Source organism: Tasmannia lanceolata, unplaced genomic scaffold (genome assembly GCF_043159265.1).
Source record: "Tasmannia lanceolata isolate RefF3 unplaced genomic scaffold, GAP_Taslan_0.1 ptg000020l, whole genome shotgun sequence".
In the NCBI taxonomy this organism is placed as follows: Eukaryota; Viridiplantae; Streptophyta; class Magnoliopsida; order Canellales; family Winteraceae; genus Tasmannia; species Tasmannia lanceolata.
The window spans coordinates 6,536,043-6,555,623 of NW_027518697.1; the positions used below are offsets into that span (position 1 = coordinate 6,536,043).

The following is a 19,581-nucleotide window of genomic DNA, read 5'->3' on the forward strand; positions in this document are numbered from 1 at the left end:
AACTATTTTCCAATACATGGGTATTTCTCGGGGAATTACGTGGATTTTTAGGGAAACAAGATTAAGAACTTTACAATTTTTTTCTTGAAAATACCGCCCTACAAAGCTTGTATAAAAAAAATAAAAAAATTTAATTGAATTTTAAATTAAATCATCCTCACTATAAATTACCCATTTAAAATCCATAATTTCAATATTGGACCCGATATCAGGGTATTATAGCCCCTTCATATATTTTTTCATGTAAACTTGTATTCATAAAAGAGTATTATTATGAGGGATTTGCTAGGGTCCATCACAAATGGCATTTCTAGGATGGTTTCAGCAGATTTTGTCTTCATTCATGAGGTGGCTGCTCTCACATTCAACAGACCATCCGCAAAATGCCCTTTGAGATAGACGCTAGCAAATCCCTCGTTATGAATAAGATGCTGAGTAAGTGTGACATGATATATGGGTCTTGAATCTTATTTCTTAAGTCTTAACATAGAGAGAGAGAGAGAGAGAGAGAGAGAGAGAGAGAGGCATGCTTGTTATCATTTCCTTTCTTTAGACCTCTCATTTGAAAGTCTTGGGATCGAAGGCTGGGAATTTAATCATGGCGTTGAGGAAGTATAATCATCTCCCTGTAATTGCAGAGAGTGCAAAAAGCTTCACCTGAAAAAAGAAAAAGAGAAGGACAAGACTTAAGAGTTGGAGAGAGAAAGAGAGGGAGTATGATCATCTATGTCTCTTTAGTTCCAGAGCTACACCAAGTTTGCATCTAAATAGAAGGCTTAGAAAGAGAGAGGGAGAGGGAGGGCTTTGATGGGTTTCTCATCTTCTTGTCTTTACTTTAAGCTATGCTTCTGACTTGAAAGAGTAAAGAGGAAACTAAGGAGAAAAAGTTTCCAAAAGTAAGGTTATTGGTATCATCTGAATTTTTATTTTTATTTTTAAAGAAAAAAATTGAGTGAGATTCCACAGGTTAGTTTAATACCATCTTGGGATTTTCAAGCCTTTAAAATCATGGAGTCTGCAAATCTAGGCCACCAGCATCAACACCAAGAACAGCTTAGTGGGTCTTCTTTAGCACTCCCATCATTCCTTGACCATGTATGGAACCAAAATTTCATACTGTAAGTTCATTGATTACTTAATTTTCAAATTTATTTTTTCTAATATCTGAATGTCAAACTAGCTGTGTTTTTAATCACTATTGTATTTGGGGATTTGTTAAGCAAAGATGATTTATTCACAGAATTTGGAATTTACCTTCTGTTGTTGTTTCTTGTTTCTTGTTTTCATTATACATCGGAGGTTTTAATATAGTGGCTAGGGCTTTGCTACTCACCAATAAAATCCAAGGAATTGGAATTTGCTTAGTTGGGTTCTTGTCAATCTTAGAAACACTAAGATAACAGTTTTATTTAACTCTTAACATGGTTTTGAACCTAGGGTTTGGAATTTACTTGTTGGTTTTTGTTGATTTTATAATAATTAATAACTCTCAGTTTTTATTTATTTTATTTATTGCAAATACTGGCAGATATTCCTAGTTATTTAGAATTTTCTTGGTTTGGTTATAATAATTAGAAATCTAATGGTCTTTACAATTGTAGTGATTATTGATTTGGCACTCACTGTGATTTTTTCTGGTTGGATTTCCTGTTACCTTGTTGGGTATTATTTTATTTTATTTTTGAATGGAAAAAATTTATATATATTAATATAGAAGAAAACCTGTTGGGTATTATTCTTTTCAATGTGTTTTAATGGTTTCTTTTCAATTTTTCCTTTCTCCTAGTGATTACAAATGGTAGTGATTAATTTCTTGTTTCTATGGCTTAAAGTGTTTTGCTCAATTTATCATGCAGGAATGGTGGTAATGTCAGTCCAAATGTCGATGGAGTTTTTTCAAGCACAAGAGATTTAAGGCAAAACCATGACATTCTAGTCCCTCTTACCACATCCATGTTTCAAGACCCAGAATTTCAGTGGGCTAATAATGGAGAGAGCTACACAAATCACTCAACCCATGAACTACCTCTGACAAAAATCAAGGAGGAGCTATCATATTCCTTCCCCAAATTTAGCAATGCTTCTAATCTTGAAGAATTCCATTTGCCTTCTACAAGATACATAAAAAACGAACAACAATATTTACAAGATCTAAACGAGAAGCTCTTGCACAAAACCTTCTCTTCTGGATGCCAAATTAATGGGTTCCATCTATCAGCTGGAGATTTGTATTCAAACCCTCAAAGTTCTGATACTTTTGGAAGTTTAGCTACATCTGGTAGAGGAAACTTTAGCCGCATTCATCCCAGTGCTAATATTTCAAGTCCAAATCCATCTTCTTTGCAATTTTCGAGCTTACAAGCTTTGGATCTTTTGGCTTCTACTAAACTTGGAGGGAGTTTTAGCCAGACCTCACTTCATAATCTGGATTTGTTTAGTGAAGTTATGCCTCTTGGTCTCGACATTCTACAAAAGCCAAATCGGGAGACATCAAACAGCCCCCCAAGAGTGAGTATACTCTACTTCTTCTTTGTACAAAAATATATTAGCAGCATGATTTGTAGTCCTAGGGCCTCCTTGGATACTAGTAGAAGTTATTTACATATTATCTTCAATGCACATGGTTTTGAATCTAAATGTGATTATTATTTTCAAATAATGATTATATCAGTCTGAGAAATGATATGGGCAATGGTTTACAAAGAGGCCATCAAGACTAGGCAGCTCTTTTTTTTTTTTTTTGCACATGGAATGAAGATAAAAATATGATGAAATACTTATGATTTTCTTAATAACTTCTTCATATTTCTACACCAACAGATCTATTTCAGCTGATTATTTTGTTATAAAGATTTGAATTAATACCAAACCTAAAAAAATTGCATTATTCAAGAATTTTCATCAAAAAACTGTCTTTACATCTATTAATGTAAAATTTTGAATTTTTTTTTTTTTGAAAGATACCCAAAAAAAAAAAAAAATTATCTTTGAAATTTTGAATTGTGTTAATGATAGGGAAATGATAATTTCACCCAGTTTCCAGCATTTTATTTGTGATTTCCTTAAAAAGAAGTCATTTTTAGAAAAAGACAAACAAATGGGAATGGAAGTATCGTTCCCATTCTCTAAGAATTAGTGCAATCATTTCACATTCTGGAAATATCTAGAACCTTGCCTCTAACCCATCAAGATAAGTTTATTATTACTTCTTTCAAGTTTCAATATAGAAGAAAATCTGAAATCTATTGATGCCCTATGAATTTAGTGAAATATTAGACTAAATATAGACCAAATAGCAAGGTTCCTTATTTTTTCCATGAATATTTCTTTTTATAGATCATCAGTTTTTTTCCTCTTTCTGTATTGCAAAGTAAATAAATTAAACCAAAAAGATCTCTTTTTCCATCTCAAATCTGTGCAGCCCATAAAGAGCATCTCTTTTCAGCTTTATGAAACACATCCTTGGCCTTTTTCAAAAGCTTAGATCTTTTTTCACTTTTAGTATTTGATGGGCATTTCATGGGTGAAGATATCAATGGATCAAATAACTAAATAAGTGGCCTTTCCTCTCTGCATTTTCAAAGATATCGTTCATGAATGGAGTTTCAGAAACAAAGAGAGCTAATGGTATTACAGAGCCGAAAGCATCAGAGGCACCACCCAAAAAGCCTAGATTCGAGACACGCTCTTCATTCCCACCATTTAAGGTGCATCAATTTACAAAAGAAAATTTCATTTATTTAAGTAGATCTTTATAAATGTGGCATTATTAGAATAATGTATTGTTTGAGTTTAATATTTACTTGGGTGTTGTGTTTTTCATCCAGGTTAGAAAGGAGAAATTAGGAGATAGAGTTGCAGCACTTCAGCAGTTGGTGGCACCCTTTGGCAAGGTAGAATTCTTGTGACCTTGTCAATCTTACAAGCTTGAGTATTATTTTCTACGAGAAAATCTCCACGGTAAATACCCTCTGAGTTTTTCATGTCATCATTTTAAATATGAGGAAACTGCCTTTATCATTGATCAATGTTAGGCACCTAACTAATAGGTCGAAAGCTCTAGAGTTGATGGAACGTATTAGGCTAGGCCCTTTAAACTTGTCCCATACCAAGCTAGGTTCCACCCCTATGCGGCCCGCAGTGATGGCTTTCACTATGACCTTTTTTCTAGGTAGCCCTTTTCACAGGTTGTCCTTTTGCGGCGACCCAGCCTTTTTACTAGGTAGCATTTCCAGGTAATCCTCTCCACATGTTGTCCCTTCCGTGACTCGAACGCGTGACATGGTGGATGCTCTGACTTCAAATGTTAGGTACCTAACCAATGCGCCAAAAGCCCCAGATATGATGGAACTTGTTGGGCTAGGCCTTTTAAACATGTCCCATACCAGGCTAGGTCCCACCTAGTCCCACAACTAGGTAGGTCCATAGGTGCCCACTCATGGGAGTACGTACAGCCTCCATCAACCATTTGAAGCCTGGTGAACCGATTGAGATAAACTGAGGTGGGAGTCATTTGAAAAGATAATAATTAAAATATGCGCTCTCCTACTAGTTCTACAAGAGGATTTCAAGGCCAATGAAATCAAGGATGGAGATGTGTTTCACACATCGGATCGAGTTGAGCACCCACACCGACCTCTCTGGACTGTGATGAATAGTCTCCAACCACCCAAGAACTCTAGATGTCAACTTAATGGCATTGCCTTAGTCAGCCGACAGGTTAGACCGAACAGGCTACTTCCTTGCCCCTAAACGACCCAAGTGGGAGGAAGTATCTTGGCGTAAATTTTGGCCCTCAATCAAAACTCAACATGGGAGGCGGAAGAATGAAATAAGGATTATCATCCTGGCTTGACCATCTTCCGTGAGTTGATTCCCCCATATTTTTGTGGGCTTCACTTCATCTTTCTATATGCAATTGTTCGTGTCATCTAAAGGCTGGTCAGGATAAAAGGGTAATTCCACCACACTTTTAGAAGCTTTAGAAACCCTAGATATTGCAGCCTTGACAAAGGATGAAGTCAGAAACCGGAATTTTGGAAAACCCGGCCAATCAGGCGAGACTCTAGAAAGGCAAGATTCCTTTCATGCCTAGAACTTTACTCTATAAAGGGGGACCAAACTCTAAGGTATGCATGACATAACATCTCACATTTTAATTTGGGGGATGATATTGTCACACCCCCAGCACGCATTCGGCCCCCTTTTAACATGACAGTCAAAAAGCGTTAAAGTTGCCACCGTTCACGTTATAAGGGGGCGAATGCATATTGCAGAGGGGGTGAAAATATCATCTCCCTTTAATTTTCACATTTTTTAGCCTTCAAAGAGCTTGGTTCATACTGTTGTGGTGTCTGACTTAGGCATCAGAGAGTCTCCACTGGGTCCAACTCCAATCCCCCTTCCGACTCTCTTCTTTGTTCGTAGGGTGCTGGTCATCTTTCCAGTAGCACAGTTCATTTTTCCGAATTTCAGTCCAGATTTTACCAGCAATACATAATTAGTTTGGGCAAATAAAACTTAGAGTTTTCATAATATGTATCGAGCAGTGATAAATCAACCCCCATATATCTTAAATCGACCCCTATGTGTCTTTATCACTGCCCTATGTATCGGAGATGGCAACTATGGTCCTCGTTTTACTAGCGATACCCCCATTTATTAGTTTTTAAATGTGGTTTTATGGAAATGATTTGAGCACAACCATGACTTGATAATATGCACTAACTCACCTTGTCCTATATTCTTTAACCAACTCTTACGACAATTCCAAAACAACTGCCGGCACCCTTTTCGGCTGGTTAAAGCATACGGGACAAGTTGATTTCATGCAGATTATCAAAACTGGTTGTGTCTATATCAATTTTTGTTCTTATTTGTGAAGTGCCTTATAATCCTGGAATGTGTAATTTACAGACTGACACGGCATCTGTACTGATGGAGGCCATCGGGTACATCAAGTTCCTCCAAGATCAGGTCGAGGTAAAATAGACTGTGGAGTGCCATTATCAAAATAAGGAGTGTAGATATTATTTTCCTAAATTTATTATTCCATTCTCGAAAAATCTTAAACTAAAATTTGTTTTTTTTTGCAGACTCTGAGCGTGCCTTATATGAAGTCTTTCCACAACAGTACTTGTAGGACAAACAAAGGGGTAAGATAGTAATTTTACGCCATTAAATATTTAAATGAGCAAAATGATATTTCCACGACTCTCTTCTAGCATCTCAAGACACTCTAGAGATAATATTGACCACATTTGATTCGTTTTTTTTTTTCCTTGAAAATGATTTTATTTTCAGAAGAATGTGGAGAAAAGAATGGTTCATACATATCCTTCGATTTTTTGAAATTTTAACTTTTACTGTTTGGTTGATGTTCGTCAAGATTTTCATAGAAAATTATCTAGAGGAATGAAAGTAATGGGCGCCCTTGCAAGAGCCCCACGACAAGGGCGTTCTATTAGATCCACGTCCCTCATTAGAACTTGGGCAACCCTATCTCATGGAAAATGACCAAAATACCCATATATTATAAAAAATAGTGACAATGCCTTTTTCTCATGAAAGATAATCAAAATATCCAATCCCATGCACAGTAAGAAAAGGGAAATGATTTCTGCACTCAAATGTTTTTTGTTGTGTAGTATTTAAAGGGCTGTCAGATGAATATTACGGTTCTCAAAAAGCTCTTAAAGCCCTTTAAATACTACACGACAAACATGTGGAGCAGATGTTTATCAAAACATTGGAGCGCTGAAATCATTTCCCTAAGAAAAACATCCCTATCTCATGGAAAATAACCAAGGTACCTCAATTCATTGAAAATGAAACAAAATACCCCTAGTTCCTATGAGGCAGAGGTGAAAGAAAGATTAGGGTACTTTAGTTATTTTGTACTGAGATAGGGTAATTTGGCCAAAGGGTCTGCCAATCCATGAGATTTCAATATTCCTAATTTTCTTTGATTATTTTATCCCATTCTACCAAAAATCTCAACCCTCTCCCAAAATTTTCTTCCATATCATATCCCCCTAATAGCTCTTCTATTTTCAAAAGAAATTATCCATGGCAAACTAAATCCTCTACCAAATAGCCTCAATGGGTAGGGTGTCCAATACAAGCAAGATACAAAATCCTAGGAACAATTTCCAAGGATTTCTATCTCCATTGAGAAGAGCCCGAAAAGAAAGATGGAAAATATAAGAGAATTTTGCTCCTTGCAAATTAAATGCTAATTATTTTTTCTCCCTTTGTTTTCTTAATGTTGTCAATAACCAGGGCTCAGGCGAGCAAGGACAAGACGAAGAACCAAAGCAAGATCTAAGAAGCAGAGGGCTCTGTCTTGTGCCATTGTCATGCACATCTTATGTTACTAATGACAATGGAGGTGTTTGGTCACCCCCTAACTTTAGTGGAGGCACTTGAACATGTGTTTAATAATATAAGTTAGGGGACATAAATATTATTTAAGTTTCTTAATCATTGCATTAGGTTAGGAGTCAGGGGCTTGATTTTTGTTGAGTCGTCTCTTTAAAGAAGAAATGATGTTTTAGCGGAACAAATTTGGTCATCATCTGAAGAATTTCCGAGATAGACCAAGTTTGGTCCGCTAAACTATCTACCAATTTATGTAATTGGAACCTATATGATATCATAATTATGTTGATTTCATGGAATCAAATTTCCCATTTTCTTTTTCTAGCTTTTTTCCTTCATGGGTTTTTGCATTGGTTTAGCAAGTACTATAAGAGAAATTGTGTTGTAATTTTACAGACCTTGTGGTAGCCCTTGTTTGGACAGTAGGGAAAACATTTATGGTGGAAATTTTTTCTTAGGAATTTTTTACTTTCGGTTATGTTTCTGTGGCCGTAAAATTGGCGTAAAACAAATTTTATGCCTATTTTCCCCCTTAAAGTAGGCGTAAAATTTGTTTTATTTTACACCCATTTTATGTCCAGAGAAACAGGAACTTTGTTTGGATTGCAGCAACTAAGGCCGCGTTTGGTTGCAAGAAAAACATATTTGATGGAAAAAAATTCCTTGGAATTCTTTTCCTACCATGAGTTAGAAAGCCAGATGGAAATGATATGATTATGGTAAATTTAAAGGGATATTATCATAAATTTAAGGTCCCTTTACGTAAAGAATGAATAGGATTAGTTGAATTTATCTTTTAATGAGTAAAAAAAAGTAGGAAATTTTATAAATATTTTACTGTAATCCAAATAAAACGAATCAACAAAATCGAAGGGTGTTTCTTAGGGTATCTTTGGAATTGGTATTCCTAATGAGGGATTTGCTAAGCTCCATGCAAAAGGCTTTTCGCGGCTGGTCTGTCAGCCGCGAAAAGCCTTTTGCAATGGTCGCTAGCAATTCCCTCGTAATGTTTCCAAGTTTGATCTTATATTGTGGGAAATGATATCAGCACAACCATGGTTTAATAATTGCACTAAGTTATCTTGTCTTTTATTGTTTAAAGAGTGGTTAATGGTTATTACGCTTCTCAAAAACCTCTGACAAGCCAATTGAAAAGGAAAAGGCAAGCAGAGTTTGTGTAATTATTAAAACATGGTTGTACTGATATCATTTCCCTATATTTTATTAATAAAAATGATGATACTGATAGTTGAAAATGATCCCGAAGAGAGAGAGAGAGAGAGAGAGAGAGAGAGATTTTAAAGTAAAAAAACAAGAAAAGGAAATATGACCTTATCTAGCCGTCTCGTTGTTTGGTCAGTGTTGCACGCGGCATCTGCTGGTGGAGCTTTGATATTTTTGTACCGGCAACTTCCTGAGTATCTACCTCATTCACCTGTATTTACCGGTTTTAGTTGGTAAAAGATCCTGTAACCTGTTCTTATCTCACCCAAAGACGGAAATGCCCTTACCTTGGTTGGATGCTCTCACATGCAACAAACCATCACGAAATGCCTTTTGCGATGGAAGCTAGCAAATACCTTTCGCTTCAGGGATTTGCTAGAGACCAACACAGATGGCATTTTGCAGATCGGCTGTTGCACGAGAGAGCAGCTGCATAGGATTATTTAAATTAATAAGACAAAAAGTGAGCCCATGTGGCTGCTCTCTCATGCAACAACCTGCCTGCGAAATGCCTTCTCCCCTTGCATTAATACCCCTTGCATTAATAAGTTTCATTTTGTGAGTTTGGATACCTTTTGTATTTGGATTGAAGTTTTGGATACAAAATACATAATCATCCTATGCTCATGCTGATGTTGCACGAGAGAGACGGGGGAGCGGGGAGGGACGTCTGCTACTCCAAGGGCAAGGTCGGGGAGTAGCGAGGGTGAAGGTAATTGCCACTAATATTGATTTTTAAATAATGTCTTGCAGAACAGATTTGAAAATTATTCAGATTTTTTTCACTGTTGTAGTTGATTTGGAAATATAAGGGGCTGTTTGGATATGCAAATTTTAGAATCCTGTACTTCCTCAAAATTGTAGATGGGAGATGAGAGAAGAAAGAGACCAGCTATCATTTTCTGATTTCTCACCCTTCTTTCTGACAGCAAGAGGGCAGCAGATCGTCCCATGTTTCCTGGTTTTAAAAATCTCAGGACGGGGGAAAGATTTCTAAAACCTTGATTTCTTAGCTTAAAATCCAAGAAACGATGTCAGGACAACATACATTAGCTTTTCATGAACCCTTTTTTACATTGTTTTCAAACTAAAACCTGGATTATAAAATCCGCTTATCCAAATGGCCCCTAAGGATCAATTCCAAATCTCAACTGTGTGAGAAATCCAAATCTAAATCTTGTGGGTATCCAAACGTGGCCTAAGGATATTTTGGTCATATTTGTGTGCGGCGCTGTTTTGATAATGGGACGAACTCACCATGTATTTTCTTCTTTAGCTGGCTTCTCATAGTTTTCTCGGGGGGATTCTAACCATGGTTTTAAATTTCGGTTTCAGTACCGGTTTCGGATCCCACCGAAATCTGAATTTCGACCGAAGTTTTGAAATTTCGCCCGAAATTTGGCCAAACGATAAAAACAATATCTTATTTGATACCAAATTTCAGCTGAGATTTCAGAAATTTTGGTCAAAATTTAGGTAAAATATTAAATAAATAAATAAAAACAAGTTTTTGGGTGATCCACGTAGAAGAACACGATAGGATTGATAGCTAGGAACATAAAGAAGAACATGACCTTAAACAAGATAGAATGATAGAAAATGATCCACGTAGAAGAACATAATTAGAGCCAGGATTAGAGCTGGATAGATTCTAGGGCTGCAACTCGGGTCGGGCGGGTCGGGTTTTGGAGAACCCAACCCTACCCAAGAAATATCTCGGGTCGGGTCGGGTCGGGTTTTTTTTTCGGAAAACCCACGATTCCCAAACCCGGCCCTACCCATGATAAATCTCGGGTCGGTTCGGGTCGGGTCGGGTTTTCTCACGTCGACGCAAATTTTTAAGGAAAATTCTTGTTTGGCCAGGCAACTCAACTCATAGAAGCAGAAATTACACTCACATTACACTTGAATCAAACATTGATGTAATTACACTCACATCACACTTGAATCAAACAATGCTGTAATCAAACAATGTTGTAATTACAATCAAACAATGCTGAATCAAACACTTGAATCAACTCAACTCATAGAAGCAGAAATTACACTCACATACAGTAACAGTGGGTGCGTGGGTTTTCACTTTTAACAGTGGATAATTACATTTACACCCCCTCTAGTTTCTGACACATCCACTTCCACCCCTATAGTTTAAAACGTGACAAATACACCCCTGTAGTTTCAATTTGTTTAAGGTTTGCCCCTTGAGCTGAAGGTTCATCCATAGATTGAAGGGTTAGGATGATCCGATGGAGCTGATTTTTTGGGCACACCATATCTATGTCAGGACCCATCAAATGAACGCTTTGGATCATCCAAATAATGTGGGCCTCTACCCGAATCCAAACACTACCAAAAATCATCCAAATAATGTGGGCCCACATTGTTTGGATGATCCAAAGCGTTCATTTGATGGGTCCTGACATAGTTAGGGTGTGCCCAAAAAATCAGCTCCATCGGATCATCCTAACCCTTCAATCTTTGGACGAACCTTCAGCTGAGGGGGCCTACCTTAAACAAATTGAAACTACAAGGGTGTATTTGTCACGTTTTAAACTATAGGGGTGGAAGTGGATGTGTCAGAAACTAGAGGGGGTGTAAATGTAATTATCCCTTTAACTTTTAACTAACAATAGAAAAAAATGTACATACTATAACTTATGTAACTCGGGTCGGGTCGGGCCCCTTCAAACCCGGCTCGACCCGAGATTCATGCGGGCTTTTGAATGCTGAACCCGGCTCGACCCGAAACCCATGAAAGCTGAACCCGACCCAAGCTATTTTCGGGTCGGGTTTTACCCGGCTCGAGTTGTAGCCATTCTTTCATCATGAAATTTTTCTAGGGGATTTATTTAGCCGACCCTAACTAGTTTGGGACAGAGGCTTTGTTATGTTGAGTTGATGTTTTTGGGTGAAATTTCGGACCAAATAAAGTACCGTTTCGGGTATTAGACCTTTCGTAGCCAAAAGAAATGCCCCTCTCTCTCTCTCTCTCTCTCTCTCTCTCGGCGGTGTTCCAATTCGTCTATGTATAGTTCCCTTTCTTCTAGTGATCTCTCATTTTACGATATTATATTTACGTTTTCATCGCTTCAAATATCTGGAATTAGGAAAGTTCCGGTACTCGTCTCGCGCTCGTCTAGAGTTTTTTATGCAGATCGGAGCTTCCCGATTTTAAGAATTCACAGATAGCTTTAGATTCGGGTTAGAGTCTTCTCGCTGCAAATCGAATTTAGCTTCCATGATCAAAATTTCTCTGATTTCCTGAGGAATTTGTGATTTCTCATATGTTTTATTCGGCTGTGAAAATGTATGGATAATTGCTACCAAGTTTCGATGAATTTATTTACATTCTCATTTGCATTATTCTTGAGAAGAACACATGCTATGACTCGCCAAAGAGCTGTTTCTAAAGAGTTCCATTAGCGAGAAATGGATACACTCATTTTGAACTACTCTGTCTAACTATAATCTCTCTCCGTCTCTTTGTTTTTTTTCCTTTTTTATCTGTTGTTTGGTCTCTCTTTTCTTTTTTATTTTTACTTGCATATCACCCAGTTTTTTGAGACACTCATCTTATTCAATGAGTTTAAGTTTTTCAACATTTAGAGATTCACAATTTGGATATTGGCATCATGAATATTGCTCCTGTTTCTCTTTCTCACTTTTTCATTTTATTTCTATTTCTATTTTCAATGGTGAATCTACAAGTACCCATTACCTGTTTTTCTTTCCTGTCACTCTTGATGGAACTTAATTATACTCCATTTTATTGGTATTGGGATGAGCTTATCCATTTTCTTTTCTTTTTATTGTAACCAGTGAAGGAGGTGAGATGGGAGCTCTACAGGGACCAGTTATTTGCCCAAGTGTCTGTTCAAAACAATCAGGAACTTCTACTCTCCCAGTGAATGGGCCTTCCATAAAGGCTAGGGTGTTTAGAAGTAGATTTTGGGGATCTAAAGGTAGCTTCCGAGGTCGAACAAAGGTCAAGGCTCTATCTCCTAAACCTGTTGGAGTCGATAGTGCTGTTAGTTGTAGTTTCAGTTCATCATCAAATGGTAATGGCAGCATGGCAGAGAATTTCGGCAAGAACAACGAAGAATATGTGAACTCAAGTGTGGTTGAAACTGGTATGATTGTGTCACCATGAGGCTATTATTCATATCTCATATCCATGTATCCCTTGAAGGCGTGGATTTCATTTTCACTAATAAAAGATCCATGTGCTATTGTGGATCTTTCCTCATATCATTTGGTAGTTTTTTTTTAGTTGTCTTTGATTTTGGTTCGCCTTGTTTGTTGTTGATCTAGGATCATGCTCTAGGGTGTCAAATTGGTTTGATTGTAAATATTCTAGTTCTGAAATTATAGAAAAGGATATGGGCTGTCATAGATGACATGTATGATATGTTTGCATTCTGTACGTATGCAGTTGAGGTGAAAAGTGGTGCAGATGGTTTCATGATTAAAATGCGAGGTGGTAGGCATTTAAGATGCATTCATAACAACCCTCAGGGAGGAAACCTACCAGATTACGGTCCACATCCTGCTATTGTGCTGAAGATGGAAGATGGAAGATGGAAGATGGAAGTGATCTCCTCCTTCCAATCATTGTGTGTACGTATAATATTTTTGGATTTGATCTTTCTTTAGTTTTTCAGAAAGAAGGTAATACAGTTGTATTTGGGGTGCTTTCAACTTAGTCTGTTTATGTTTCAAAAACCTTTCTGACAAGTGATTGTCCATGTTAATTGCAGTGGAGATGCCAAGTGTGTTGCTCATGGCTGCAGTCCGCAATGTTCAAATTGTAAGTCTTTTACATTTCACATCAAGCGCACTACTAGTTAGATTTTAGCTGTTAAAAGCTGGGTTCTATTATGAATAGCACTTTGAAGAGAGTATTTAACTTGGAATTTGTGCCTCAGGCTAGGCCCACTTTATATCAAACAGTGAAGGAGATGATTGAGAAGATGGGATATGTTGTAAGTCTTATATAAATTTGACATAGTCATCAGTTGCATAACCCTTGTAAAATTTAGGTTTATCTTCTAATTGTGAATATACATTTCATTTACTTGGGGTGCCTTTCTGATGCAGGTGCAGCTTGTTCGAGTCACCAAAAGAATACACGAGGTGTTCTTTGCTGAATTATTCCTTGCAGAGGCAAGTTCTTAAGTCCTTGTGAGTGTATTAGGCATTTTCTCCACAGCTCAACTTTTATTGTTCTTTCATTAATACATTTTCTTATCTGTCAGAAAAAAGGTTCTGCATTCTGCCTTCAGCTCTTAGTTAAGTATTCTACCTAACGGTTGCTCGATAATTGGAATATAACAAATTGTTGGCTCCTAATTTGACCTCCGACCTTCAGATGCCATTAATATTGCAGTTAGATGCAAGGTATTTCTTTTTCCCTCCTCCCTTAATATTGCATGTGATAATAAATGACAATGTTGTTATGTGTAGCATAAATGCATATGTGTAGACAATGTTTACATGTATGTTATCATGCATACTGATATAGGCACTCAAACCACTTGGAATTTTTGGTATAATGTTGATAATGCCACAAAGCTTTTAGGATCCTTGATTATGGACATATTTGCAAGATGAAGAGCTTCAGCAAGTAGTAATATCGCCTTTGGCACATCTAAATGGCAATCATATGATGTGCTTGTCACAGTTTAGCTCATCTGAGCATGCATCATAAGCAGTCATGCACTTCGATATATTTATTTGCGTGCATCGAATCTTTAGATGCTCATGTTCATGTGGGCTCACATTGTGCAAATTTTGTTGCGGTATCATGCATCATAGATGCATTAATTACAATGTGAATCTCTCTGTGTGTGAGCCCATTAAGGCGGTGCCCACTTCTTTTATTCTGAAAAGGTCACGATACTTACTCCTTTTGAAGACCAGGTTAGTACTCTATGATTGGCATTCATTCTTTTCCTTGGCATTTCACGGATCTTTTTAACGAGATAAAGGACATTGTGGGCAATTCTTGTATCTCCTACCGCCATATTAGGAGATCGGCCAATGGAGTAGCAGATAAGATAGCTAGGAGTGGGGTTCATTTGGAGGCCCTGGAGCTTTATGATTTCCTTCCTCCTCGACTTTTTGTGTTGTTCTTTTCTTTGATTGTATATAGATTCCTGCTATTTCTCGTTGTATTTTTTTTTACCATCTCGGCCCTTTTAATGAAATCTTTGACCATTCAAAAAATAAATAAATAGATAAATGGGCCTGTGAGTGTTTCCAATCGACAGTGTCAGGTAGGATTTCCATGAGGGTTAGCTTTTCCACAGGCAGACACGTGTTGCTCAGAGTTCTGTTTTTGAAAATTCTCCATTTCAAAAAGAAAGGGATGAAACTTTTTTTTTATTATTATCGGTGAGCTGGTGTTAGGCGGACCCCTACCAGGATGAAACTTGAAGCTATTAAATGGTAGTGCATGCTATATGTTTCTGATGCACATTATAGTGAGCAGTTTAATATTCATGGATTCTTATTTGTAATGCACATATAACATGGCTATACATGGATGAGCCTACAGATTGATATTTCTAATTTCTTTTCCATATTTTAAAAAGTTCACTTTTCATGTTAAATGAATTTTGGTCTTTTTTAACCATTGCAGGTACCCATTCAAGTTAACAAATATCTTGCTTATAGTGATGGAATGAGAGTCATCGAACCAGCAAAGCGTGCATTCAAGGCCTGTCCCTCAAATGGTTTGCTGTTCACAGAACAAGACAGGTAAGAGTGAAGAATCTCTTTACGTGGTCACAACCATGGTTTAAAATTTCGATTTCGGTACCGGTTTTGGACCTTGAAATTTTGAAATTTCGGTCGAAATTTGGTACTAATTAAAAAAAATTATTTAATTCATTTCGAAATTTCGGACCGAAATTCCAAAATTTGGTATAGGCCGAAATTCGAAATTTTGCCAAATTTCGGTTTCGGTCGAAATTTTAAACCATGGTCACAACATTCTCAAAGAAAAACAAAAAAATATGGAAACTCGTAGAAAGCTGATTCTAACAAAAGGTGTCACATCTGACACGCATGTAGGATAACACATGCCAACATGTTGATTCAGAGAAAATCTTCATTTGTCTTTCTTGTGTCTGTCAGCTCATACTTAGATCTCTCTTCATACTTTGTATCAATCCACTTATCATGGTGCACCTTTTAATACTGCATTTCTTATACCTAATATATCTATGACACTTGGACTATTATTAATTGATTTCATGGACATGTGGTCTGCTACATTCATGATAGTCACAATATCCATATTTCATCATTTGCACGTGATTTGTGCAAGTGATGCTTTTTTTTTTTTTTAAACTACAAGTGAAGGATTTCATGTGACCTAGCAATGCCTGTAGGCCTGATGGTCATCCATGCGTTGAAACCAAAGAATTTGACCTGGTTTGTAACATGCTGATTGCAGCTGCTGAAGAACGGTATGGAGATGCAGGTTGGTTCCTTTTATCTGTTATTCTCATATTTTGTTTGTACTGGATCGTAAAACAGTGGTAATTTTCTGTGTTAACTTACCAACTTCTCCGAAAGCTTAAGCTGTTGGGTAAAGGCGTTATTTATCTTTTATACTTTAACACTCCCCCCCACCAACGCCCCCGTGTGTGGCCCACTTGGCAAACATGTGGCACATGTGGTCCCACTTTGGGCCAACCACCGCATGTGGTTTTTTGCTATCCAGGAGGTTTGAAGTTGAGACCTCTGGTTCTGGTTCTGATACGATGTTGACTTACTAACTTCTCCGAAAGCTTAAGCTGTTGGGGAAAGGCGTTATTTATCTTTTATACTTTAACATTCTGAATTGTGCTTATTCTAAAGCTGGTTCAGATCTTAAATAAAGCTATATAACAAGGACACCATTTATTTTCAATAATTTTTGTTTTCGACATGTGTCTGGCATTGGTATTGGATGGTGTTACACATTGAGAGGTCATGCAGCGTTGATCGAAAGGTGTGGAGGGATGGCTGGCCTGTGTATAAAATAAGAAGAATTAGTGGGATTTGAAGAAAAAAAATGTAAAATTCATAAAATAAAAATGAAATAATAAAAAAAATAAACAACTTCGCGGGAAAGATAGAGTAGAAATGAATATGATAAGTAGTAGGAATGAACGGAAAAAAACAAATTTCTTCACCCTGATCCGGTCGACCCAATCGATCGAATGCCTCATCTTACATAAGGGGGACTTCAATTGACGCGATAGGGTGTTAGAAACAACCTGACAGGCCAGGGTATGGCGCCCTTCGCTGACTTGTGCCCCACCACTTCACTACACACACCCACACCACCACCCACCAAATTCCATTCATACAAAAAAAAAGCACTTCCCAAGAAAAATACAAAAAATTGACAATCTTACCTCTATTGCCAATGAGACTAATGGAAAACCAATAAAACCCCTACTCTCTCTCTCTCTCTCTCTCTCTCTCTCTCTCTCCTCTCCTCTCCTGCTTTCTCGATTGATGGTCTGTAGCAACCTCCCGGGTTTGAAAGCATTCGTCTCCTGCGAATGGATGGAGAAGTATTGCTTGTAGAGTCTACTTCGTGGGGATAGCTCAGTTGGGAGAGCGTCAGACTGAAGATCTGAAGGTTCCATGTTCGATCCACGCACACAAAGTACCTTTCAAAAAAAAATGTATTGCTTGCGGAGATCTGGATTGAGATGCTGAGAATCTGGTGCTGGTGCTGTGATCCTAGTGTTATCAGAATGTGGATGAAAGGTGTGATCCTAGTGTTATCGGAGTGTGGGTGACTCTTTCATCTCATCAAGAACCTGTAATAACCACCACTCCTTGTAGCAACAAGCTGATCATCTAGCAATTCTTAAATTTGGATGAGAAGGTCATCCCTTTGAAGGTATGTCAACTTTCCCTTAGAAGTTATCCCGCCTCTTGTAGAAATGGTGCTGAAGCCTAGACTCTTAACACCAATAATTTGATGAAAGAAAACCCAATGGAGATGAATAAAATAACCTTAGAAGAAGGCTCTTAATTAGGAATCTCATACCAGAAATTTAAGGATGATTCCTAACAGGAAAGGAAGAGCACTAAAGAAGGAAAATCTGGGTTCGAAACATAAGAAAAGTTTTTCAGATTAAAGAAACACATATGTGCGTGTGACAGATTTCATATTTAAGAAATCAATATCAAGAATTGAGATACAATAATGGAAAAAAGTTAGGGGAAAATCCTATATTTCTTGTTTTATGGGTATTAATTAGATACTCTTAACATTGTGGTCATGTATTCTATCTAGATTTGATTTTTTTTCTCCATTTTGTGCTTTTGAGGAACTATTCTTTAATGTTATTCGTATAAATGTCCAGAGTCTCAGCATGTTAGGTTTTCTAGAGTTTTCTTATATAGAACCCATAATCTCCCTTCTCCAAGCAGTAAATGTTTCTATTATTATGGACCCATGTCACACACTAATATCATTTCTTTCTCATTAATGTGGAGAGAAAACTGTAATCAGAAATCAAGAGCAGTAGTAATCAGAAGCTCAATACATGACACAGATGAGGTGTCACTCTCATGTTGTCTTTCCTTTCCCATTATTCTTTTGAGTTATAATACTCAAGAAAACTTAAAATCTATGTTGCCAACGACTAAACTTGATCTTGATAAAGGCCTAAAAGAAAATTTAGTTTTTATAAGAAAATTTGGCTTCTTTAAGTCTTTAAGACAAAATTACTGCATAAGCTGAAAAAGCTCCATTTGATACTCCACTCAATAAGAGCATAGCCTTCACCAAACCTAGTCATATTTCAAGTTTAAAAACCTTACATTCCCATTGCTTTCTCTTCTATTATACAACTAAACATGTATCATGAGAAATCCCTTCTTTTGCAATGTTGTGAGACAGCTCAATGGAGGGACAAGCTCACTCAATTCCGATCCAAGAAAAAGAACTTCCAATAATAGGTATAAATGTTCTCCTTTCGTTGTTGATGATTCTTTTCCGTGTTTGCTAGAATTGAAATATTCTGCCTCTTACATACAAATGATTTATGCACATTTTCAAACCCTGTTTTCTCACTAGAAAATGCTTTATATATTTTTATTTTTGCAGTTATCTGATGCACAAATTGTACATAAAAGCAGATATTCAATCCGGACGAGGTCAGGCTCTAGTAGTCCTATATGTCTCTCTACTTGTATCTATAGTATAAGTTTGTGAATATATGTATAAACAAAAATAACATTATGATTGAATGTCTTGTAATTTGGGAACTGTTCTTAGGTGGAAACCTCATCTGGAGAAATGCGTCTGAGAACGCCTTGATTGGATGATCTAGGCCCTTGATCCTTCAAGCCTCTTTTTAGGCCCTGTTGTTTTGGATTTTGAGAACAGATTGCTGAGTCCAAAACAGATAATTGGACTCAAAATTAAAGTTCCAGAGCCTCTTATGTTATCAATAACTGCAGAGATTCGCTTTCTTTTGATGAGAGAGGTGGAATTCTTCTCTGTAAAACAAGACTGACTTGACTCAACAGTGACGTATGAGCGGTAAGGGGAACATGAATCAGATTGGTTCACCAGAGTGAGCAAGCCAACCCTGGGAAAATCCTAAGAAGACATATTTTATAAGATCAACGGTCTTGATTCCACGTACACATCTCTCGTGTAGGGTCTTAGAATAGATCTTCACCGTTCAAAGGTAGCAACATTTGTTAGGGTAATTAGCGCTTCCTCGCATCTATATTCGGACGAGATTTAATGTTGTGGTGCATGTTAAATCTCGTATTTTTCAATTAGTAGGGGCCCACTTCATAAGATGATCCAAGCCGGTCATTTGTTGTGCCACAACTTAAACATGCTGTGCCTCAAAAATCATTTCCATAGAATGATACTGACCCTCCGATCTTTAGAGAGACTGCACATTATTGAAACCTCTCTAGATCATAGGGTTAGCATCATCTTATGGA

The 19,581-nt window shown here is 37.2% G+C and overlaps 1 protein-coding gene and 1 pseudogene across 5 annotated transcripts; both read left to right on the forward strand.

Annotated features, from left to right (window-relative positions):
* The first annotated feature begins 495 nt into the window (after positions 1-495).
* LOC143855136 (transcription factor bHLH110-like) lies at positions 496-7,704 on the forward strand. Of its 4 annotated transcripts, none has more exons than XM_077365344.1 (8): positions 496-896; positions 967-1,118; positions 1,857-2,508; positions 3,585-3,707; positions 3,828-3,893; positions 5,917-5,982; positions 6,096-6,155; positions 7,282-7,704. In XM_077365344.1, exons 2-8 carry the CDS (start codon positions 1,009-1,011, stop codon positions 7,426-7,428), a joined length of 1,224 nt encoding a protein of 407 aa, XP_077221459.1. In that variant the 5' UTR covers positions 496-896; positions 967-1,008; the 3' UTR covers positions 7,429-7,704. The 4 variants fall into 4 exon arrangements, with proteins under 4 accessions (XP_077221459.1, XP_077221461.1, XP_077221462.1 ...); XM_077365346.1 differs by having other exon boundaries at positions 998-1,118; XM_077365347.1 differs by having other exon boundaries at positions 496-1,095.
* A 4,724-nt stretch (positions 7,705-12,428) lies between these two features.
* LOC143855040 (bifunctional nuclease 1-like) lies at positions 12,429-19,358 on the forward strand (annotated as a pseudogene). The gene is made up of 10 exons (XR_013237657.1): positions 12,429-12,734; positions 13,037-13,221; positions 13,362-13,411; positions 13,530-13,586; positions 13,702-14,001; positions 15,245-15,363; positions 15,999-16,090; positions 18,518-18,576; positions 18,725-18,774; positions 18,896-19,358. The product of XR_013237657.1 is annotated as a bifunctional nuclease 1-like (transcript).
* The last annotated feature ends 223 nt before the right edge of the window (positions 19,359-19,581 follow it).